Here is a 25,206-nt window from a genome sequence, read left to right as displayed (position 1 = left end):
TATAAACCTTGCTTGCACCCTATCTAGATTTATGGCTGAATTTTCCCACCATATGGCTGCATCAAAAAGGAGTTTAGAGGCTCTTCTAGCATTGAAGATTTTTAGTGCGGAGGAGACATGTTGTCCTCCATTGTTGTAATAAAATTTTATTATAGCTCCTCGACAGGCCTTTGCCTTTTGCATCACTGTTTCAGAGTGCTCTCTCCAGGATAACGTGTTGTGGAAAGTAAGGCCCAAATAATGGAAGCTTCTAACCTGCTCTAGGGAGAATTCATCAGTAGCCCATTTATGTAAATTTGCATTCAAAAACAAAAACTTTTGATTTGCTAAAGTTTATGTTAGCTTGTTTATTTCACAATATTCTGTAAATTTCCTGTTGCTGTTATGTGTAAACATACTCCACAAATTATGTAGAAATGCACATTCACATTGAACCAAAAAAAGAAAAAGAAAAGAAAGATTGACTTTAAAATGGTCAAAGTACAAAGTTGTGGCAAGTTAGCACAGAGCACAAAGTAAAGTGGCAGAAGCATCCTTTCTTCTTCCTCCTGTGCTCAAGCGTGATTGGTGGGAACGAGGGACAGGGCCTTCTCGGTGGTGGCCCCATGACTCTGGAACTCCCTCCCCAAGGACATCAGGCACTCCCCAACACTGGCAGTCTTCAGAAGGAGCTTGAAAACATGGATGTTCCAGTGTGCCTTCCCAGATTAAGGAATCCCAAGCAATGTCCCTAATGCACTTTATGAGAGAGTTAGAATTGTCTGCACACCCTCTTATTTCCAAAATATTCATCCTACCTCACCTGAACATGCCCAGCATTTTTAGAATTTGAACCATTACATTTGGCCCTGACACAGGTTTTTAATAGTGTCGTGTTTTTGTTTATATTCTGCTTTGTTATGAGTTATTTATTTTTGCATTGTATTGTTGTTGTGTTTTTGCTAATGATGTACTTTGGGCTCGGCCTCTTGTAAGCCGCACCGAGTCCTGCGGGAGATGGTAGCGGGGTTCAAATAAAGGTTTATTATTATTATTATTATTATTATTATTATTATTATTATTATTCCAGCCTCCCTCCCTCCCTTGCTCTCTCTCCCTCTCTCTCTCTCTTCATGAAGCCAAACAGACCAGAAATAAAAACCACACACAATCAACTCAAAGTTCCTCAAAGTGGACAAGAGCAAAGCAGGCAGCAATCTCCCAAAGCAGATAAGAACATGAGACACGGAGGCTGCTCCTTTGAAGCCCTAAAGTCCTGTACTCTTACACTAGCGCTCCCTCTTAACTCAAAACGCGGTTGATATGCCAAAGTGAAATCCAAGTTAAGAACGACAGCTCTTAACTCAAAGTGCTCTTAAGCTGGGGCACTTTAAAGTCAAGGTTCCACTGTATCTATATGAATGTGTTTATGGGCATATGTTGATCCTATGAATGAGTGACATCCAAGTCTCTCTGACATCAACCACCCTGCTCAGTCTGTCATATTCAGAGCTACGGCTTCTCTCACCGAGTCTCTCTGACTGTCATGCGGTCTTCCTGTTTTCCTACCACTTTGCCAAGCATTTTCTAGTGAGTCATCTCTTTGGCCAAAGTATGTCTGTGTTCTTAAAATTGGGCATCTGGATTCGGTGCAGTCTGGCATTATGCCGGGACATGGCACTGAGACAGCCTTGGTCTCCTTAGTGGATGATGTACACAGGGAACTGGACAGGGGGAGTGTGTCTCTGTTGGTTCTCTTAGATCTTTCTGTGGCCTTCAATACCATAGACCATGGTATACTTCTGGGACCCCTCGCAGGAATGGGGCTTGGAGGTATTGTTTTGCAGTGGCTCTGGTCCTTCCTGGAGGATCGCTCTCAGAAGGTGTTGTTGGGAGACACCTGCTTGACCACACAGGCTTTGAAACCTGCGGGGTTCCACAGGGCTCAGTATTGTCCCCCATTTACATGAAGCCGCTGGGGGAGATAATCCAGAGTTGTGGAGTTCAGTGTCATCTGTACGCAGATAACATCCAACTCTATCACTCTTTTCCACCTACTGCTAAGGAGGCTATTCAGGTCCTGAATTGGTACCGGGCATCTGTGATGGTCTGGGTGAGGGTTAACGAATTGAAATTGAATCCAGACAAGACAGAGGTACTCCTGGTCAGTCGCAAGGCCAAACAGGGCAGGTTACAGCCTGTGCTGGATGGAGCTACGCTCCCCATGAAGACACAGGTTTGCAGCCTGAGAGTTCTCCTAGATTTGCCAATGAGCCTGGAACCCCAGGTTTTGGCGGTGGCCAGGGGGCTTTTGCACAATTAAAACTAGCTTGCAATTTGTGCCCGTATCTTGAGAAGCCAGACTTGTCCATGGTACTTCACTCTCTTGTTGCATCTCAAATAGACTACTGCAACGCGCTCTATGCGGGGTTGCCTTTGAAGACTGTTTGGAAACTTCGAATGGTCCAACAGGCGGCAGTCAGATTACTTACTGGAGCGACGTACAGGGAGCACACAAGCCTCCTGCTGTGTCAGCTCCACTGGCCCAGATTGTGGCAGGATCCTCAGAGATTTCCTCTCGGAGGCTCGCAATTTCTCGGCGAACTGGCCACATGGGAAAGCATTGCTGGGTTCCACAAACCTTGCTGACTGTGTGCTTTGTGGTACCCACCGTGGTTGCTACTGCCCATGCTTGGAATGGGCTGTGCTTTTTTTTTTTCTTTCCTTTCAGGAGGATTCCTGTAAATTCTCCTTCCTGATCCTCCTGGGAGGTGCTAAGAGACGTTCTCCTCCTCCTCCCTTTGTGTGTGCGCTGCATATTGAGTAGCGGGTCAGAGATGGGGCTGATCGATCCTTCGCAGGCCTCCCTCTTCTCTCCGCCTCGTCTCTTGAACAAATTTGTGGGCTTTCGTTTCTTTGAATACAGGTTTCACACTCATAATACACACCGCACACAGTTTCTCGGTCCATTTAACGAAGCCAAGGTGTTCCTTGGTTTGATTTTTGAAACAGAAAAAACTTGGTAATGGGGCCAAATTTCTGCAATTTATGAATGGAATAAAGTTGGGTTGCTGTGAGTTTTCTGGGCTGTCTGGCCATGTTTCAAAAGCACTCTCTTCTGATGTTTCGCCCATATCTATGGCAGGCATCCTCAGAGTTTGTGATGTCTGCTGGAAACTTGGCAAGTAGGGTTTATTTTCCAGGGGAATGATGTCCAGGGTGGGAGAAAGAACTCTTGTCTGTTGGAGGCAAATTGGAATGTTACCATTGGCCACCTTGATTAGCATTGAATAGCCTTGCAGCTTCAAGGCCTGGCAGCTTCCTGCCTGAGGAAATCCTTCATTAGGAGGTGTTAGCTTGTAGCCAGATTTTGATCATTTTCATGGTTTCTTCCTTCCGTTGCAATTGTCTACCTGCCTGTGGATGTCAGTGGCTTCTCTGTGTATTCTGTGTAGACCAAGAACAAGCCACGAGAGAAAAAGCAAAGATCCACCCAGAGGAAAAGTGTTTTTACCATACAGCAAGGGAACCACTGACTGCATAGGGATGCTGTTAAAGAAACACAACATACAAACTATCTACAGACCCACTAAGAAAATCCAAGAATGCTACATTCAGCAAAGGACAAGAGGGATCCTCTTACCTCTGCAGGAGTCAACCGTATACCATGAAGCTGTGGACAAGTCTGCATAGGGACCCCCAAACACGAACCAAGGAGTATGAAAGGTACTGCAGACTAACTCAGCCAGAGAAATCAGCCATAGCAGAGCACTTGATGAACCAGCCTGGACACAGCATATTATTTGAGAGCACAGAAATGCTGGACCACTCTAACTACCACCATGTCAGACTACACAAAGAAGCCCTTGCAATCCACAAGCATGTGGACCATTTCAACAGAGGAGGAAACCATGAAAATGAATACAATTTGGCTACCAGTATTTTAAAAAACTCTAAAATAAGTACAGTAAATAAAGAGCAACACTAAAAAAACAGGGGAATTCCAGACAGGAAACATTCGGGGCCAGTTAACACCTCCTACCGAAGGATTCTCCCAGGCAGGAAGCAGCCAGGGTTTGTAGCTTCAGGACCATTCAGTGCTAATCAACGTCGCCAGTTGCAGCATTCAAACTTGCCTCGAGTTGTTTCTCCCACCCAGGAAATTATTCCACAGATATATAAACCTCACTTGTCAAAAGACCTCACTACCTCTGAGAAGCCTGCAATAGATATGGGTGAAACGTCAGGAGAGAATGCTTCTGGAACAGGGCCAGACAGCCTGGAAAATTCACAGCAACCCAGTGATTCCGTCCATGAAAGCCTTCAACAACACATTGAAACAAAGTTAATGATAATGGAATCATCCGACAGCAGAGGTGTCACTGACTTGTCCGTAGGGACAGATTTGGATTTTGGAATATTTTGGACTCTGGATACGGGACATTCAACCTGTGAACCAAAGCACTGTCAAATGGGTTTCTCCAAACTAATTTCTCTCCGTTTCCCTTTTCACTCAGGCAATATTTTAATACCACTTGCGATTTGTACACAAATTCCATCGGTGGGCTCCCGTTCTCCGATACCAACTATGCAACCCCTAGCTTTGCTGACTTTTTGCCGAAAAACGGCGATTTTCCTCAGGTAAGATGAGGCCCTGCGGCCTTTCCAACATATTCCTTTGCCTTTCTGATGTCTGTATGTTTCTGTCCCTGATCTGGAAGCAAAACCCTCCCCTTTTTCTGTTTCGTGCAGTCATTGGCTTCATACAGATGGCAGTTTTCAGAAGCGTATTTGATAATCAGTCAGGCAGTTATAAATGTGAGTTGTTTTGTTTTGTTTTTTAACCAAAACAGACTGATTCAGCCAGCGTTTGAGAACATGCCCTGGTTATGTCCCACTTGGACTCTTGCAATGTATCCAACATGGGGTTGCAATTGGAAATTGCCATAATCGGTCCCAAATTATTTACGCGGACTACCGACTGGGGTTGGTTATAGGAAAGAGGTTGCCGGCAGTGTTCAAGTGGACTCTGACTTATGGAGACTCTATATGTATTATGCTTGTAAGTTGCTTCTTACTTATGGTGACCATAGCATGAATTTCTTGGCAAGATTTATTGTTAGCCACATATTTCTTAATGGGAGACATTTCGATTCTGTAGGATCAACAACCCAGTGGTTATATTTATCATGTCAGAAGCAAATTAATGGTATGGATAAAATGTATTTAAAACACAAACAAAGTTAAAAACTTGCCATTATACTAAATTTCTCTTGACTAGAAGCCGACCACTTGGAGTGCCTTTGCTATTGCTGTGAGAAGGCCCTCCATTGTGCATGTGGCAGAGCTCAGGTTGCATTGTTGTAGATGGTCTGTGATTTGCTCTTCTCTGCACTCATATGGTGTGGATTCCACTTTGTAGCCCCATTTCTTAAGATTGGCTCTGCATCAAGTGGTGCCAGACTGCAGACTGCTTAGTGCCTTCCAAGTCTCCCAGTCTTCTGTGTGCCCAAGGGGGAGTCTCTAATTCGGTATCAGCCATGGATTGAGGTTCTGGGGTTTGGCCTGCCACTTTTGGACTCTCGCTTGCTGAGGTGTTGCTGCGAGTATCTCTGTAGATCTTAGGAAGCTATTTCTTAATTTAAGGCATTGGCTTGCTGTCTAATATCCGAACAGAGGATGGGCCAGAGATGTCAATGCTTTGGTCTTTGCATTACTGGCTGCTACATTCCAGCAGATATCAAGTGGTTCATTAAACAGTATAATTTCTCCAGTGGTGTTGGGCGTAAACATTCTGTTATAGTGCACCATATCTTATTAAGAGCCACATCCACTGTTTTTATGTGGTGACATGTATTCCACACTGGGCATTCGTATTTAGCAATAGAGTAGCAAAACGCAAGGGCAGATATTTTCACTGTGTCATGTTGTAAACCCCTGGTTGTACAGTCAGCTTTCATATGATATTATTTCTAGCACCCACTTTTTGCTTGATAGTCTAGCAGTGCTTCTTGTAAGTTGGAGCATGGTCCAAAGTAACTCTGGTATTTTGGTGTGCTGCAGTGCTCCAGCTCGGGATGCTTGTCTGTTCTTATGATGAAAAGCACACGTCTGCATTTTAGATGGATTAGGAATCAGCTGGTTTTCCCTGTAATAGGTAGTAAGAGCACCTAAAGCTTCAGAGAGCTTCTGTTCAACCATTTCAAAGCTCCCTGCTTGAACGGTGATGGTACGATCATCAGCATAGATGAAACTCTTTGTCCCTTCTGGCAGTGGCTGATCATTTGTGTAAATGTTAAACACTGAGGGAGCAAGCATGCTCCCCCGAGGCAAGCCATTCTTTTGTTTTAGCCATCCGCTTCTCTGGCCCTGGAACTCAACAAAAAAGCTTCTGTTTTGTAACAGATTTCCTATTAAGCGGGCGAGGTGGGTAATCCTTTGTGATATTATAAATTTTTCTCAGGAGAAGGTGATGATTTATAGTATCATATGTTGCTGACAGGCCTGTGAAGACAGCTCCTGTAATATGCTGCCTTTCAACCCAGTGGTTGACTATTAAAAATGACAAATGGTGGACAATTTCTTTATTTAGGTTGATGCAAAAGTCATGCTTTAAGTGCTGGATTGGGACAACAGCTGATCGAATCCCTTCTCAGTTTGGGATAAACTTTGGAAACTTCTTTTTTGTGTTTTAGCAAATTGCTGATGATGCTACTTAACAGTATGTTTTACTCAACATTATACCCATCTGTTTTCCCCTGCCGAATTTAAGGGCCCTCTGGCCCTCGCAGGCCATTTTCAGTTGACAATGAATCCTAAGTCGTTTACAATAAGAGGACCGTGTGCAGATGCAAATTGCGACACATTGTGGAATGAGTACATGACAGCAACAAGGGAAAAACAAAATGCTTCTGCGATGTTTTTTCCTTTCTTTCTGAGCAGTCATTTTATCTTTACCTTTACCTTCATCTGTGTGTGTTTCATTGTTTCTGGGCACTGAATGTTTGCCTTTGTTTCTGAGTATGCTGGAATCTGCCAAGTCCCCTCGGGGAGATAGGGCGGAATACAAATAAAGTATTATTATTATGGGTTGTTGTAGGTTTTTCGGGCTATATGGCCATCTAGATGCAGGTGAAATGTCAGAGAGAATGCTTCTAGAACATGGCTATATAGCCCAAAAAACCTACAACAACCCTGTGATTCCAGCCATGAAAACCTTCGACATTATTTATAATAATAATAATAATAATAATAATAATAATAATTATTAATTATTATTATTATTATTTAATTGTAAACTTGATGACAGTTGAATTTGGGGCAACGTGTTTTCTCCTAAATGAGCTGATGATGGATTGGTTGCAGCTTGAAGTGGGAATGCCTTTTTTATTCCAAAGCCATTTTTTTCCTGGGAAAAAAATTGAAAAGTGTATAGAATATGTTCTTTTCCAATGATAAATAATATATCTATGGCATGATATTCAAACTATATAACATGAAAACCATAATAATAATAATAATAATAATAATAATAATAATAATAATTTTTTGACCAGGGACCACTTTACAGCATTAGTGCCAAAAGGGTTACAAATCAGTTTTTAGTCAGTTTTAGGTTCGGTTTGGTTATTTGGGATGCCTACTCAGAAAATTGCATTGGATAGATCACATCAGCTTTAGCTTCTGATACAGAACATATGCCATCCAGTAGTCTCCATCTGTTCACCCACAGAATATCGTATTTTATTAGCCTCGGCACTATAAGAGGGTTGTGCGAGACCAGTTGCTCTCATTGCAACCGTGCAGTAGCGGTGAGACTGCGGACCATGTTTTAGTTCTTGCGTACCACTGGTGGTCCATGGACCACAAGTTGGAAACCACTGCCCTAATGGGACTCAAAGCAGCTCATAACATAATATAATATAAATCAAAGCACATTTAACATAAAAATAATACAAAATCATACAAAGCATAATAACATCCAGAAATAAGATATAAATAAATATTAAGCACTAGCTGTACCCACCACGCGTTGCTGTGGCCAACCTTCCCTCCCTCTTTCTCTCCTTTCTTTCTCTCTCTCTCTCTCTCTCTCTCTCTCTCTCTCTCTCTCCCCCCCCCCCCCTTTCATCTTCCCTCCCTCCCTGCCTCCCTCTTTTTCTTTCCCTTCTTCTTTCTTCCTTCTCTACTTGTTTCTTTTCTCACTTCCTTTGCTCTTTGGTTCCATCCTTCCTTGTCTCTTTCTTTCCTTCCCTCCCTCTTTATCTCTTTCTTTCCTTCTCTCCTTCCTTCCCTCTATCTTTCCTTCCTGCTTTCATTTTTTATTTCCTTCTCTACCTTTCTTTCTTTCTTTCTTTCTTTCTTTCTTTCTCTCTTTCCTTCTTTCTCTCCTTCTTTCCCTCTCTCCTTCTCTTCTCTCCTTCATTTCTTCCTTCTCTTTTTCTGTGTATATGTGTTTTGTGTGTGTATATATGCATATATGTGTGTATATATTTGCGTTTATGTGCATATATGTGTGTTTGTGTATATATGTGGTTTTGCACATGTAATGTATTTTTATTTTTTGGCTTTTTAAGTCCCTTCTGCTGTGTTTTTCAGTGTTTGTATGAGTGATGGTCACTCCTTGGGTTAGTAGATGTCTTGTGTCCAAATTTGGTGTCAATTCGTCCAGTGGTTTTTGATTTATGTTAATCCTACAAACGAACATTCCATTTTTATTTATATAGATAAAAAACATTTAAGATCAATTGCAATTATTGTGGAGACTCCTCAATTAAATAGTATATTTCACTTTTAATAAAAGATTTCTGAAACTTTTTGTTTTTACACACTTTTGTTTCTTCATTTTTTCCTGGCCATCCCATCTCTAGTTGCAGGGGTTGTAGCAAAGAGTGCATTGGACAACTGTTGTTGTTGCTGTTGTTGCTGCGTGTCTTTATTTTCCCCCAGTGTATGGCAATCCTAAGGTGAACCTGTCATGGGGAAATTTGCCTTTGCCTTCTGAGGCTGAGAGAGTGTGACGCCTAAGGTCACCCGATGGGTTTCTATGGCTGAAATGGGGATTTGAACCCAGGTCATCTCTAACTTGTGTGAGGAAGCCACTGCACATGACATAGCATGTGAGCTCTTGAATCTCACTTGAAAGAAGGAAGGAATGAGCCCCTGCAACACTTGCTGGTTAGGCCCAACTAGCACAGAATACAGTGGGATTCTTACTTCCCTTGACTTAAAAACCATGGTTCTTTTAATGCAAGCTCAAATAGGATTCATCTCATTTTCTGCAGCACTATGTCACTCCTAAGCCAAAGTTCCCCCATCCTATACCTAAAACTCTACATTGGGGGCCTAAATGTAGAGTTTTAGATTTGTCTTTGTTTTTCTATTCTGCTTCACCTGGAATAACCCTATGTGTAGTTCCAGGAATCACAATTCAAGAAGGATGTGGACAAGCAGGAACGCGTCCAGAGAAGGCTGACTAGAAATGGTCAAAGGGGCCTGGAAGCCATAAATCCCTCTGAGGAATGGCTTCGTGAGCTAGGAATGTTTCGCTTGGAATTAAAAAAGACTGAGGGACGGGGATATGAGAATATGTTTAAATATTAGAAAGATGATGATGATGATTATGATTATTATTATTAGGATGTCTCATTGAGGAGCTTATTTTCTGCTACTCCAGAGACTGGGACACAATGGAGCCATGGATTCCAATTGCAGGAGGGGAAAAGATTCCATGTAACCATTAGGAAAGACTTCCTGATGGTAAGAGCTGTTCAGTCACACTTTGGAGTGTGGTGGAGTCTCAGGAAGTTTCTAAGCAGAGGCTGGATGGCCATCTGTTGGGAAGGCTTGGATGGTGTCTTCCTGCCTAGCAGAATAAGGTTGGATTGGATGCCCCTTGGGGTCTCTTCAAACTATAAGATTCTGTGTATTTCATTTAACTTGAGATGCCAAGGATTAAACCTGAGAGTCGCGATTCTCCGTTTTTGAGTCAAAGGGCTTATGAACTTGCCGAGTTTTAGACCCTCTCGCTGAGTGTTCCATATCTATAATGTCTTGTGTTGAGTTTTTGGCTTTTTTTGGAGGAACTGTTTCTTGGTGAAAGAGAAGTGACATAGGATGACCATACACAGGTACTGAAAGGGACATTTGAAAATACATAAGATGTGGGTGAACTACAATTCCCAAAATCGTGGGTCAATCCTCCCCAAACCCCACCAGCATTAAAGTTGGCCACATTGAGTCTGTGTGCCAGTCTTGGTCCAGATCTGTCACTGGCTGGGTTCACACTGCCCTCTGGATGTGAGTGGACTACAATTCCCAGAGTCCACGGTCAATTCCTCCCCCCCCCCCCCCCCCCAGACTCACCAGTATTCAAAATTGGCCATGTTGGGTCTATGTGCCAAGTTTGGTCCAGATCCGTCCTCAGCTGGGTTCAGTAGTCTCTGGATGTGGGTGAACTACAACTCCCAGAATCCAAGGTCAATTCCTCCCGAACTCTGCCTGTATTCAAAGTCAACCATTTTGGGGTCTGTGTGCTAAGTTTGATCCAGATTCGTCGTTGGCTGGGTTCACAGTGTTATCTGGATGTGGGTGGACTACAACTCCCAGAACCCCCCCCCCCCCAAAAAAAAAAGCCTCTCCAGTTTTGTTGGCCATTGGGGTTCTGTGTGCCAAACATGGCCCTGATTGGTCATTGGTGGGGGTCACAGTGATGACATACATACACTTTTATTATATAGACTAGCTTGGGTACCCGTTGCCTGAGTTATTAGAAGAAGACATTTTTATTGTACAAAATGCATAAGGTTGTGGGTGTACTACAACTCACATCATGCCAGGTTAACCTCCTGAAACTCCATCAGTAGTTAAAGTTTGTTATTTGGGCAAGTTTGCTCTGGATGCATAATTGGTGGGATTCAGTGTGTTCTCCAGCTGCAGGATGAATTACAGCTCCCACCATGGTGGGTCAGTCCCATCAAATCCCTCCAGTACCTTCAGTGAGGTTCGGAACGCTCTTTGATTGCAGGTGAACTATAAATCCCAGTACCTAAAACTAACAAATGTCAAGGCCAATTCCACCCCAAACTCCCCAGTATTCAAATTTTGGCATATCTGATATGTGTGCCAAGTTTGTTGCAGATCCATCATTGTTTGTGTTCACAGTGCTCTCTGGATGTAGGTGAACTATAATTCCTATAAATCAAGGTGAATTTTTCCCTAAGCCCTCCTGTATTTTTTTGTTGGTCATGTGGGTTCTGTTCCAAATGAGGTCCAGGGTCATTGTTGATGGGGTCCAGAGTGCTCTTTGATTGCAGGTGAACTATAAATCCCGGTACCTACAATGGCTATAAATCAAGGTGAATTCCCCCCAAACCTCTCCAGAATTTTTATTTGGTCATGGGGGCTCTGTGTGCCAAATGTGGTCCAGGACCATTGTCAGTGGGGGTCACAGTGCTCAGACTTAATGCAGGGTGAACTACAACTTCCACCATGTGGAGTCAATTCCCCTAACTCCTCCAGTATGTTTAGTTGCTGATTAGTTCTGCCCTGTTTGTTGTGCAGACAGAGTTGAAAAGAGAGAGGGAGAGGCAGTGGGTGGGGTCATTCAAATTTCACTGGGAGGTCTGTGGTGGAGGAAACATGTGAAATGTAGGATGAAATTGTCCCTGAATGAAAGCATTCCTTGGGTGGTGGGCAGTATGGTGTTTGGGGAGGACATTGGACATTGTCTTTGGAGTGAGGGCCTTTGGTGGCTCTTCAGCATTTTGAGTTGAAGCTGTTTGTGGAAGTGGGAGTTGTCTGTGGAAGTGGATACCCCAGCCACATATACACATACATATTTTCACTTTGATTATGTGTGTGAGAGAGATAGCTAGCTAGATAAAGATACAAGAGGCACCTTTACTACCACACTGTATATAATGGGGCTTCAGTATCTGCATATTTTGATATTCATGTTGTGTGTATCCTGGAACCAAGCCCTAGCGCAGGGGTCCTCAAACTTTTTAAACAGAGGGCCAGATCACAGTCCCTCAAACTGTTGGAGGGCCGGATTATAATTGGAAAAAAATGAATGAATTCCTATGCACACTGCACGCATCTTATTTGTAGTGCAAAAAACACTTTAAAACAATACAATACTTAAAATGAAGAACAATTTTAACAAATGTAAACTTATTAGTATTTCAGTTGGAAGTGTGGACCTGCTTTTGGCTGATGAGATAGGGTTGTTGTTGTTGTTGTTGTTGTGTGCTTTCAAGTCACTTCAGACTTAGGTTGACCCTGCGTGAGGGCTGAGTAAATGACCTTGGAGGGCCGTATCTGGCCCCCGGGCCTTAGTTTGAGGACCCCTGCCCTAGCAGATACCGAGGGCCCACTGTATCCAACTGTGGAACTAAGGAAAGCTGGGCATTTGCAATTGAACAAGATCTGCTTTAAGGGGCAAAAAAGCTACATAAATGTAAGAAAGCTGGGGGAGAGAACCAAATCCTTTCTGCTTAAACACAAGCGTGATTCATGCTTGACATGTCCGGTAAATCTCCCACTTCCTCAGGCTCCTTTTTTTAAAAAATAAGCAAACTCATATCATAAGCTGATATCATGCCACTTGTTGAATGTTGTTGGACTATGGTTCCCAGCGTCCTCGACATTGGTCCTGGGGCTGCTTGGCATTGAAGTCCAACACTTGGAGGGCTATTGAGGCTCCCTCAGCTTTGCTTGAGTTTTGTTTATGGCCCAGATGGGTTAGATTTTTGTCAAAACGAAATCTCGGCCTCCCTCTATCATTTGGGAGCAGGAAAGCGGTATTGATATTCCTGGAATGATTGCACTTTACACCTTGCCTTTCTGCCTAAGAGTGGCTCTCCAAGGTGGCTTAACATGAAAAACGGATCCAAAATACACTACGCAGGCTCCCTTTCCACTCCAGTTTCATTTCCAAATGCCCACTCTTGTTTTACCATTTTTCTTTTATAGTTTGCTTTCTTTTAGATTCCTCGTGATCAAAGAGTTCTCTTTCGTGCCGTTGCGATTTGGTTCTCCTTGCAGCTGTTTGGGTTGGAACGGAAACTCAGCCGGTTCCTTCTTTAAACGGAGGATTTACGCCAACCCTCAGGAACCCGCGTCTAAATTTAGCCCCTCGTCGGGTTCGCCGGGTCTGAAGGGAGGAAGGGGAAAAAACAACAGGCCGGGGGGGGGGGGGGGGGCAAAGAAACTTTTCTTTATCATTTTGGAGTCGGCAGAGGAGAGAGAAAAGTTTGCTCTTCCCTCCCAGTCCGGCTGCCCGCCGAGTGCCTATCTGCTCTTTTGTTGACACGGGCCCGCTGTGTGGTTTGAATTGCACGACATACAGGAATCCTGTTCTCATTGCCAGTAATTGCACTGACTTACCAGGCAGGCTTCATTTCCTGAAAGTCAGCCGGGCTGGACTTAGAGGAAGCGCCGTGCCCTCCTCTTTCTGACTAAACCAATCGCGGACGACTTTTTTATTATTATCATCCTCATCATCGCAACAGCAGCAGAAACAGCCCTGGGGGCAGAGCACCGGCTTTCTTTCTTTCGTTCCTTCGTTCGTTCGTTCTTCCCAACCACTCTTCATCAGTCCTCCTCCTCTTTCTCCTTCTTCCCCATTCTCTCCTTCTCTTTCTCTCTCTCTTTTCCCCCACATTTCTCCAATTTAGTGCCAATTCTTACCAACGTTTCCCCATGCCACGCCTGCTGCCATGAAAGTGGCTTCCTTGCCGTCAACGTGTGCTGGGGAAATCCGCGCTCCCACTTTCCTGCTTTGTCCCACCCTGCATGCCGGCCTACTATGTCCCAAGTGCAGTTTTGGCTCAAGTACGCTGCTCTCTTCAAGGTAAACTCCTTTCTGTTTCTTTTGGGAGGTGGGCAGGTTTGTGTTTGACCCACAAATCGATATAACAACAACCATACTTTGAGAGAGAAACTGTTCTCTTAAAAAAGGGGAGACACTTGCCATGTAAAGGATCTTGAGCTTGTTTGGAAGTTCTAGCAGGGGAGCACAGCTATTGTGCTGAAGACCTTGGTACACTTCGTCGTCCTCTTCCATTGAGCGCGCAGCTTTGGGAGAGATGCACATGGAGCGGTGAGGGAGGAAGGGGACACCCGCCTAGCCAGCCATATTACCCGAATCAACCCTGGTGATCAATGGGGTGAGGCAGATTGCACTCACATCCAGCGTGTAAAGTGTTCCGTCGCTACATGCCTTCCGGTTTGTTTCCAATTCAGGACAACCCTTTACGGCAGGATTTTCACCCTAGCAAGGGATCTGCCACCCTCGTAGACTGAGAAAGTGTGACCTGCTGAAGATCATGTCTAAATCCTGGTCTCATAGGAGTCTCAGCACTGCAGCCGCTATGTCACTATGTCTTTTAGCAAGCATATAGTGTTTGAGTGTTAGACTATAGCTTGGTAGAGTACAATTGGGATCCCCATTCAGCCATGGACGGGGATCTTGTTTATGGATTGTCTGTATAACGGCACTGAATGTTTGCCGTATATATGTGTTCTGTAATCCACCCTGAGTCCCTTTGGGGAGATATTATTATTATTGTTGTTGTTGTTGTTGTTGTTGTTGAAACATAATAAAAGAATCCTATACCTTGTTTGACTGTGAAACAGACCATACAACTCCACAACTGTATGCTTGTCCAGAATGTCCTGCCTCATGTTCAGAGGAAGAATTGTTGGAGGCTACAGACTATGCGGTCGCTGTTGCCCGTTGGGCAAAAGATATTGAGCCGCTTGTGCTCCTTCTATTTTTATCAGTTTTATACTAATTTATGCAATGCTTATGATACAAAATAAATAAATGATAGAAACAAGTTCCACTTTTTCAGCCTCACGAGGAAAACAGCGGCAACCCCCCCTCTGAATAAACTTTGCCAAGAAAAACCTTTATTTTGTAAATGACGACAAATAATGAGAGATGTCTTAGTCTGCGTAAGAGATGTCTTAGTCTCCGTAAAGCAGTTTACTGGGGAGATGCGAAGCAATCAACTTGAGAGATGTCTTAGTCTTCGTAAGGTGGTTTACTGGGGAGATGCGAAGGGACACAAACGCAGCGGGTGGGGAGCCATAGCTTTGCTGTGATGGGTTTAAAAAACAAAACCAAAAGTTTCTTTACAAGGAAAGCCATCAGTAGGGGACACTTTGGGGGCAGTTGAATTGTATTCCCCCTTCTGTTGTGCTCAGCAGGTGTTTGCGACTGCCATTGTCCGAACGGCCAGGGTAAAGAAAGTTTTTCTTCCCCTAAGAAGCCACAAAGAAGGAAGTTGCCGGCAGCTGTCAGATTTCACTGTGGAACCAAATGTGAAAAATGTTCTGTTCCTGGTTTGAAAGTGTTATTTCCTGTTTAATTGTGCGATCCTTACTTTCAGAATAGTTCTTCTACTCCGTAAACTTTTTTTTGCTGCCACAAACTAGGTTGAATTAGTTGAGACCCAATGAGATGTTCATTGAAAAACTATCGCAAAACATGCTGCAGGATGTCCCACGAAAACAAAGTTTGTGCAGTTTCCCCCAGTTTTTGTGATAGGACCAATTAGGAAATGGCATTGATAACCCAGAAACAAAGATTGTGTTGTCGAAGGCTTTCATGGCTGGAATCTCTGTGTTGCTGTGAGTTTTCTGGGCTGCCTGGCCATGTTCTAGAAGCATTCTCTCCTGACGTTTTGCCCACATCTATGGCAGGCATCCTCAGAGGTAGTGAGGTCTGTTGGAAATGAGGCAAGTGAGGTTTATATATCTGTGTAATGTCCAGGGTGAAAGAAAGAACTCTTGTCTGTTTGATGCAAGTGTGAATGTTGCAATTTTCCACCTTAATTAGCATTTAATGGCCTTGCAGCTTCAAAGCCATGCTGGTTGCTGCCTGAGAATCCTTTGTTGGGAGGTGTTAGCTGGCCTGGGCTGACGCAATGGGTTAAACCCTTGTACCAACAGGACTGAAGACGGACAGGTCGGAGGTTCAAATCCAAGGACAGCGCGGATGAGTTCCCCCTGTGAACTCCAGCTCCCCATGCAGCGACATGAGAGAAGCCTCCCACAAGGGTGGTAAAACATCAAAACATCCAGGCGTCCCCTGGACAATGTCAACAGCCAATTCTCTCACACCAGAAGCATCTTGCAGTTTCTCAAGTTGCTCCTGACACGAAAAAAAGCTGGCCCTGATTGATTGCAGCTTCAAAACCTGGCAGCAACCAGCCAGGCTTTGAAGCTGCAAGACCCTTAAAGCCTCATCAAGGTGACCAATTGCAACATTCACACTCGCCTCCAACAGAAAAGAGGTCTTTCTCCCACTCTGGACATTCCACAGATATATAAAGCTCACTTTCTTAGTTTTCAACAGACCTCACAGCCTCTTAAGGTGCCTGCCATAGATGTCGGCGAAGCGCCAGGAGAGAATGCTGCTGGAACATGGCTATATAGCCTAGACAACACACAGCAATGTGTTACGTAGTGTTTCCATTCTGTTTTCAAAAAGCCAGCAACCTCCTGTTGACTTTATCCATGTGAGATCCTGGGCTTGGCACATTCCTGGGCTTTTGATGTTCAGGACACATCATATATGGGAGATTCAATAAGCTTAGTTAGAAAACGGAGCACAACTATTGATGACCCATATGTGTTGATGTTCTCAGTTTGATTGCGCTTCTTTGCTCCCTCCAATATTTGCAATTGCTCTGTCTTCAAATCTGCCTGGCTCCGACCATTTCCATGTTTTTGCCTGACTGGTTTCTTGCTTTCGCTTTTGTCCCCAACTCTGGCAAATGTCACCCCCCCCCCCCTTCTTGTGCTTATGCTGGAGGTGATAAGAGAGTCCTCCAACACAAAATGGCAAGGATCGGCAAGAAGCCGATAGGGATCTCTTGAAAGGTTTCTGAGCCATTCGTAAAGAATTCTGACTTGTAAATGTCTGTTTCAAAAGCAGCTATAAAGTCAACCTCTCTAGGCTCAAACCTATATTTCTAAAGTGAAAGAAGTATAGAGAAAAACTAGGAGTGGGTTATTCTTTGTGTTTCATTCCTTGGTGCCTTTCATTCTTGGACTCGAAAGTCCTGGATTCCCAGTCTTCTGTCTTTTGCCCCAGGCTCAATTGGGTGGATGTTGGGAAGGCAATGTATAAAGATGCAGTATAAAACAGTATATAATAATATTTATTATTATTATTATTATTATCATTATCATTATTATTATTATCTTCCAACTCTAGTGGACTTTAATTGCATAGCCCTGTTTCTCCATGACACGGGTAATGTCTATGAGATTGGATGTCCATCTTTCGGGGGGGATCAAATGGTGCCTTCCTTGATAACAGAATGGAGTTGGACTGGATGGCCCTTGCGGTTCTCTTCCAGCTCTAGTAGACTTTGATTACATAGCCCTGTTTCTCCATGACACGGATAATGTCTATGAGATTGGATGTCCATCTTTCGGGGGGATCAAATGGTGCCTTCCTTGATAACAGAATGGAGTTGGACTGGATGGCCCTTGCAGTTCTCTTCCAGCTCTAGTAGACTTTGATTGCATAGCTCTGTTTCTCCATGACACAGAAAATGTCTATGAGGTTGGATGTCCATCTGTCAGGGGGGATCAAATGATGCCTTTCTTGATAACAGAATGGGGTTGGACTGGATGGCCCTTGGGGTTCCCTTTCAACGCTAATAGACTTTGATTGCATAGCCCTCTTTCTCCATGACATGGATAATGTCTATGAGGTTGGATGTCCATCTGTCAGGGGGAATCATATGGTGACTTCCTTTATAACAGAATGGGGTTGGACTGCACTTTATGAGGCCTGATCATTTATCCTCCCCATAGTCTATTTTATATGCGTTTTGAACTATGATTTGTTATTTTATTTGTGTGTTTTGTTATTGTGTATGCATTGAATATTTGTCTTGGCATTTGGAAGCCGCCCTGAGTCCCTTCGTGGAGAAAAGGCGGGTTAAAAATAAAATATTATTATATTATGAAACGCAGCTCTCTCTTGCTATCCAATATTGCTGGTCGCGCCTTGTAAAAGCCAAGGCAGGGTGCTGTGTCTGTGGATCTGGAACCTTTGGACTTGGGTTCAAGAACCAAATCTGCTTCTCCTTAGAATAGACTTTTGTAGGAGGAGATTTGTTTGAACAAGAACATCATGGCAAAGGAGGAAGATCAGGCAGAGGGCATTTGTTTTGCCCTGCGTATGATAGTTCTAAGAAAAAACCAAGCAGTCTCCTCTTTTCGTTGTCAAAAGAGGTTCTTCTAATTGTCACCAACTCCTTACATCTAAGGACAAGCTTAAGCATGCAAATATAAGGAAGTGCCATATATAAGGAAGTGGGCAAAAGTTTAACTTATGTCTAAGTTTGCAGGCTTTGGAATGGCACAGGTCTTTTTGAGCCGGGCTTTAGCACAGCAGATTAAACTGCTAGCTGCAGAAAATCTTGCTGATCAAAAGGTTGGTTGTTCAAGCCTGGGTCAGGGTGAGCTCCCGCCGTCAGCCCAGCTTCTACTCACCTAGCAGATTGAAAGCAGCAATGCGGGTAGATAAATAGGTACCGCTTTAAGCGGGGAGGTAGTAAAAAGTGCCCATAAGGACATGCCGGCGATTCAGTCGGGAGGATGTCTACGGACAACAAAGCTCCTCGGCATGGAAGATGGAGCAACAGCACTTCCTTGTGGCTTCCAGATGCCAGAGATAGAAAAAAGATGGGAAAGCCTATATTGGCAGTCTTTAGGAAGAACTTGAAGACCTGGCTGTTCCGATGTGCCTTTCCAGAATAGGAAAACTCCAACAACTTGTCCCAGAAGCACTTTATTAGACTTTAAGATTGCTTGCACACTGCACTTACCCTCAAATCCGACATGCCACCTGTCACATCAGCACTTTTAATCTGTACCCATTACATTTGGCCCGGCCCCAGTTTTATTGTGTTTTGGTGTATTGTTTTATTGTTTTGTTGTTTTTGATATTGCTTTAATTGTTTTGATATGCTTTAAGTTGTGTATTTGTTATGCTACGTTTTTGAGGCCTTGGCCTTTGTAAGCCGCATTGAGTCCTTCGGGAGATGCTAGCGGGGTACAAATAATGATGATGATGATAATAATAATAATAATAATAATAATAATAATAATCTCTGTTTATGTATTGTCTGCCCTTGTCAACAATTGTATAACAGCAATTGAATGTTTGGCTTATAAATGTTCTATAATCCGCCCTGTGCCCCCTCAGGGAGATAGAGCAGAATATAAATAAATTATAAAGTATATATTGCATGCCACCAAATTTCGACCGTGGGCACACTCTCTTCAGTCCTCTGGAAAAGCTGATGTGTCTTATCCGTATTAACTTATGCACTGTTTAATCCTTCCAAAAAGGGACTGAGAAGAGTGTTCCAGAGGTGAATAAGAGGTGCTTTCTCACCTTGATTGCAAAAAAAACTTTCCAAGGTGGAGTTTGGTATTTGATAGAAAAGGCAGCTCAACTGATGGTTGACTTGAACCCACCTAACTCTTTCCGTCGACAGCTTTAAAGTTTAGTGGCTTTGGTTTCCCCTACCTGCTTGCGCAAGGCAGGAAGAAGAGGGTCCGCACCCCAGCCTTTCAGGAAAAGACGTTGCCATCACTTCACTCTTTTCTAAATGTAGTTCACATTCTCTCCCCGGAGGTGTGTTTTTCGATTGTACAGCTCCGTCCGTCTCTTTGGAACAAATCATCGCATTCCCTTTATCTTGCCGTGCAGCTCCGTTTTTGCAGCGGATCATCACATTCCACTGCCCCATTAAAGTGGACCAGTTTATTACAGAAGAGATCTTCCCAGTTAGAAACTTCTGTAATAAACTGGTCCACTAATGGGGCAGTGGAATGTGATGATCCGCTGCAAAAACGGAGCTGCACGGCAAGATAAAGGGAATGCGATGATTTTGTTCAAAGAGACGGACGGAGCTGTACCATCGAAAACACACCACCGGGAGAGTCAATGTCGAACTACAGTTTAGAAAAGCTGTGAAGTGATTTGCAGCACGTCTTTGCTTATAGGCAGGTATTTATTTATCGTGTCAGACTTATAGGCAGGTCTTGGAGAGGCATCTGATAAATATTCTGAGGCTGGTTTTTCTCAAAGCATCTGTTGCTTGCAACTGCAGGACAGGGCTTCCAGTTCCAGAGAGAAGGAATAGGAAATGGCTTGGTATCCACTTGGAAAACCTGGCTGGTTAGAACAATACACTGCATATTGGTTATTAATAGTATTTGTGTATATATTCAGCATTGCCTGGGTGTTGAAGGGGCTGCAGCCTACTTCTTTCATCCCTTTTCCATCCCTTCCATCCCCCCACCATAACTTTTCCCCTTTCTTTCCCTTTCCCTCTCCTTTCCCTCCCCTCCTTTTTCTTTTCTCCCTCCTCCTTCTTTCCTCTATTCTTTCTTTCAGCACACAGGCATCACAACTTTCAAAATCTACCATTATCTTGGGACTGGGAGGCAATGTTTTGCAGTGGCTCCGGCCCTTCTTGGAGGGCCAGACCCAGATGGTGGTGCTAAGGGACTCCTGTTTGATTCCGGTGGCCTGTGGGATCCCTCAGGGTTCAGTTCTGTCCCCCATGCTGTGTAACGTTTACATGAAACCGCTGGGAGAGATCATCCAGACTTTTGGAGTTTGGTGTCAGATTTACACCGATGACACCCAAATCTATTATTCCTTTCCACCAAAAGCCAAGGATGCCTTCCTGCCCCTAAACCAGTGCCTGTCATCAGTGATGGACTGGATGAGGGCTAACAAGTTGAAGGTAAATCCAGGCAAAACAGAGGTATTCCTGATCAGTCAGAAGGCAGACCAAGGTGTGGGCTTACAGCCTGCGTTGGATAGGGTCACACTCCCCCTGAAGACAGAGGTCTGCAGTCTGGGTGTGATCCTGGACTCATCGTTGACCCTGAAACCTCAGGAGTAGGTGGTGGCTTGGAGCACCTTTGCACAGTTAAAACATGCAAAGATCTGTGCCCATACCTTGAGATCTAGCCATGGTTGTCCATGCTTTAGTCCATCCTGCTTGGACTACTGCAATGCTCTCTATGTGAGGCTGCCTTTGAAGATAGTTCAGAAGCTGCAACTAGTTCAGAGATCGGTGGCCAGGTTACTAAGTGGAGTGCATACAGGAAGAGAACCACTCTCATGTTACGGCAGCTCCACTGGCTATTATTTATTTATTTATTTATTACTTTTGTATCCCGTTCTTCTCTTCCTCTGTAGAGGGACTCAGAATGGCTAACAGCAAGAATTCAATGCTAACAGTAATCAACTTTTAAAACATCATACATAAACAATAGGTTAAAAGTACATGTAAGATAAAAACATATAAACCATTCGCCAGGATAAAAACAACGTCCAACTCAGTCCACACATTGTGGTCAATAACTTTGGTCATTTACCGGCCTCAGCCATCACTCTGCAAATGTCTCGTTCCACAGCCAGGATTTCGCTTGCTTCCTAAAGGTCAAGAGGGAGGGGGCAGATCTAACTTCATTCAGGAGAGAGTTCCATAGCCGGGGGGCCACCACAGAAAAGGCCCTGTCTCTCATCCCCACCAGACGCGACTGCGAAAGTGGCAGGACTGAGAGCAGGGCCTCTCCGGAAGATCTTAACGTCCTTGATGGTTTGTAGGGGAGAGCACGTTCGGACAGGTAAACTGGGCCGGAACCGTACAGGGTTTTGTAGGTTAATACCAGAACTTTGAATTGTGCTTGGAAGCTAATTGGCAGCCAGTGGAGTTGGCATAGCAAGGGAGTTGTGCGCTTCCTGTACCCCGCTCTCGTCAGTAACCTGGCTATCGAGCGTTGGACTAATTACAGTTTCTGGGCAGCCTTCAGAGACAACCCCACATTGGGTGCATTGCAGTAGTCTATACGCGATGTAACCAGAGTGTGGACCACCGTGGCCAAGTCAGAGTTCCCAAGATACGGTTCCCTTCTGGGCTAAATACAAGTCATGGCTACTGGTCCCATTCTGGGCTAAATACAAAGTCATGGCTGTTACCAATAAAACCCTAAATGGTTCGGATCCAGACTATTTAAAAAAACTGCATCTCCACTTACAAACCAGTATGAGCATTGCGGTCAGTGGAGGAGGCTCTGCTCTCGGTCTCATCCCCCGTCTCAAGCATGGTTGGCGGGGACGAGAGACATGGCCTTCTCTGTGGTCGCTCCCCGCCTCTGGAACTCTCTCCCTAAAGAACTAAAAATGGCCCTCCTCTCTCCTCTCCTTAAAAAAACTTTTAAAGACCTATTTGTGCAATCTATCTTATGGAGAGGAGGAGGATTAGCATACTTTACACACATCCTCGCCTTGACATTGCATACCAACTTCAGCCGACTGATGTGATATACTATATTACGCTTTTAATGTATTGTGTTTTAATTGGTTTGACTCCTTGTGATATATTATGTTTATTTAGTTTATCTTCCTTTAATTTCAGTTGTTTATGAGTTATATTTAGTTTATTTTATTTCATGTTTTTTCTTGATTGTTGTTTGTTTCTGGCATTGAATTTTTGCCATTTTTGTTATACTTTGGAAATCACCCCGAGTCCCTTTGGGGTGAGAGAGTGGGTTATAAATAAAGTCTTATTATTATATTATAACTTTCAAAATCCACCACCATCTTCCACTGCTTTGCTGTCCTCATTTTGCTACTGATTCTTGTGTCAGAAAGAGGCCTTGTCTTGAAGGCGTCTTGACTAGCGAGACGGGGCAAGGAACGGAAGTGGACTGAGGGCAGAAGTCGCCCAAAAAAGCATGGTCCGTGTCCTGATCTGGCAGGACCTTGTGTGTCAGCATGAGGCTGTATGGCCCTCATTTCACCATGCGTCTTGGCATTTTGGGAGGCAGTGCGGAGTCCCCTCTGTGTTTCCCCTTCCCAGGGCACTTGTGCCCCACTTTGTGCTGGTCCGTGAACGTAATAAAGTTTTGTATTGAGTCCCCTCAGTCCTGGCATCAAGGAATAGGGTGTCTATACCTGGCAACGTCTTTGGTGAACAGGGACAGACATGCAGTGCTTCTGCTTATATGATGGATTGATGGCCTTTACTGCCACTTTCAAATCTTTGCACAGCGCCTGGAAAACTGGAGTTGCTGGATGGTTCTAATGGCGCACGGAAACGAACATGAAGAAAGGCTAAACTCTGCTTGTTTGGTTTTGTTGTTGCTTCTGACTCTTCGTGACCTCATGGACCAGCCTACTCCAGAGCTCCTTGTAGGCCATCACCACCCCCAGCTCCTTCAGATTCAAACCAGTCACTTCAAGGATACCATCCATCCATCTTGCTCTTAGTCGGCCCCTCTTCCTTTTTCCTTCCATTTTCCCGAGCATCATTGTCTTCTCTAAGCTTTCCTGTCTTCTCATAATGTGGCCAAAGTACTTCATCTTTGCCTCTAATATCCTTCCCTCCAGTGAGCAGTCGGGCTTTATTTCCTGAAGTATGGACTGGTTGGATCTTCTTGCGGTCCAAGGCACCCTCAGAAATTTCCTCCAACACCACAGTTCAAAAGCATCTATCTTCCTTCGCTCAGTCTTCCTTATGGTCCAGCTCTCACATCTGTAGGTTACTATGAGGAATAGCGTTGCTTTAACTGTGCGGATCTTCGTTGCCAATGTGATGTCTCTACTCTTCACTATTTGTTTGATGCTAATGAATTATCTCAATTAACTATGCCTAGAGACCCAACTAAAGTTGAGAGCTCGGGGTGGGAAATCTCCGACTCAGAAGACCTTTATCTTTCTTCTCCCCTCTCCTCCTTTTCCTTTCCTTTCCTTCCTTTCTTCCCCCCTTCTTTTTCTTTCCTCCCCTCCCTTTATACCTTTCCCCTTGTCCTTTCTCATTCTTCCTTCTCTCCCTCTTTTTTCTGTCTTCTCCCCTCCCTTCCTTTTCCTTTTCCCTTCTTTTTATCTTTCCTTCCTTCCTCCCTTCTCCTCATACACGGCACCTGTCGTAGCAGCAGCCAATCCCTTTCTTTCCCACTGACATCAGAAGAGGGGCACTCCACCTAGCAACAGTCAATCCTTCTTCGCTTAGCACAGCCAATTGGCTTTATTCCTTTTCTTTCCCTCTGCTCTGGGCCCAAGAGGGACAATTCTTTGACTTCAAACCCCTCCATTATTTTAGGTTGGGGATTGAAGGCTGTGTGTGCCAGATTTGGTCCAGATCCATCAAGCCATGGAGGAACCTTTGCGCTACAAACCAATAAACATACATACATATGTACACACACACAGATAGATTGATCGATAAATAGGGAGTGAGATAGATAGATAGATAGATAGATAGATAGATAGATAGATAGATAGATTTTCAAGATGCTCTTTCCCATTCTGTTCCAAGGAAGCTACCTGTATACTGGATCTGTGCCTGACAGCTGGATGAGGGCCAACAAGCTGAAGCTCAATCCAGACGAGACAGAGGTCCTTCTGGTCAGTCGTGAGACCAATCGAGGTATAGGGTGGCAACCTCTGCTCGAAGGGGTTACACTTCCCCTGAGGACACAGGTCTGCAGTCTGAGGGTCCTCCTGGACTCAGCGCTGACGCTTGATGCTCAGGTGTTGGCGGTGGCCGGGATAGCCTTTGCACAGTTAAAACCGATGCACCAGCTGTGACCATACCTCAAGAAGCCTGATTTGGCCACGGTGGTCCATGCCTTAGTTACATCTAGAATGGACTACTGCAGTGCACTCTATGTGGGGCTGCCTTTGAAGACGACTCGGAAACTGCAATTGGTGCAAAGGTCAGCAGCCAGATTACTAACTGGGGCTAGCTATAGGGAGCATACCACGTCCCTATTAAAGCAATTCCACTGGCTGCTGTCAAGTTTCTGGTACCAATTCAAAGTGCAGGTCATTACCTACAAAGCCCTACATCAGGGGTCCTCAAACATTTTAAACAGAGGGCCAGGTCACAATCCCTCAAACTGTTGGAGGGCCAGATTATAATTTGGGGGGAAAAATGAACGAATTCCTATGCACACTGTACATGTCTTATTTGTAGTGCAAAAACACTTAAAAGCAATATAATAATTAAAAAAGAATTAAAATGAACAATTTTAACAAATTTTAACAAACAATTTTAAAGAATATATTATTTCAATGAGAAGTTTGGGCCTGCTTTTGGCTGATGAGATAGGGTTGTTGTTGTTGTTGTTGTTGTTGTTGTTGTTGTTGTTGTTGTTGTGTACTTT

The 25,206-nt window shown here is 44.1% G+C and overlaps 1 protein-coding gene across 2 annotated transcripts in view; it reads left to right on the top strand.

Moving 5' to 3' along the window:
• The window catches only part of SBNO2 (strawberry notch homolog 2), a 126,523-nt gene that overhangs the window by 45,987 nt on the left and 55,330 nt on the right, over nt 1-25,206 (top strand). Inside the window, exon 4 of one of the 2 annotated variants that reach the window (XM_060785066.2) lies at nt 4,497-4,620. In XM_060785066.2, the coding sequence (XP_060641049.2) occupies nt 4,497-4,620 (124 nt within the window). Of the gene's footprint in view, nt 1-4,496; nt 4,621-13,340; nt 13,835-25,206 lie in introns of those variants that run through there. The other variant, XM_060785068.2, reaches the window with a different exon arrangement.

Source organism: Anolis sagrei, chromosome X, assembly GCF_037176765.1.
Source record: "Anolis sagrei isolate rAnoSag1 chromosome X, rAnoSag1.mat, whole genome shotgun sequence".
NCBI lineage: Eukaryota > Metazoa > Chordata > Lepidosauria > Squamata > Dactyloidae > Anolis > Anolis sagrei.
This window is presented reverse-complemented; position numbering and strand designations above follow the sequence as displayed.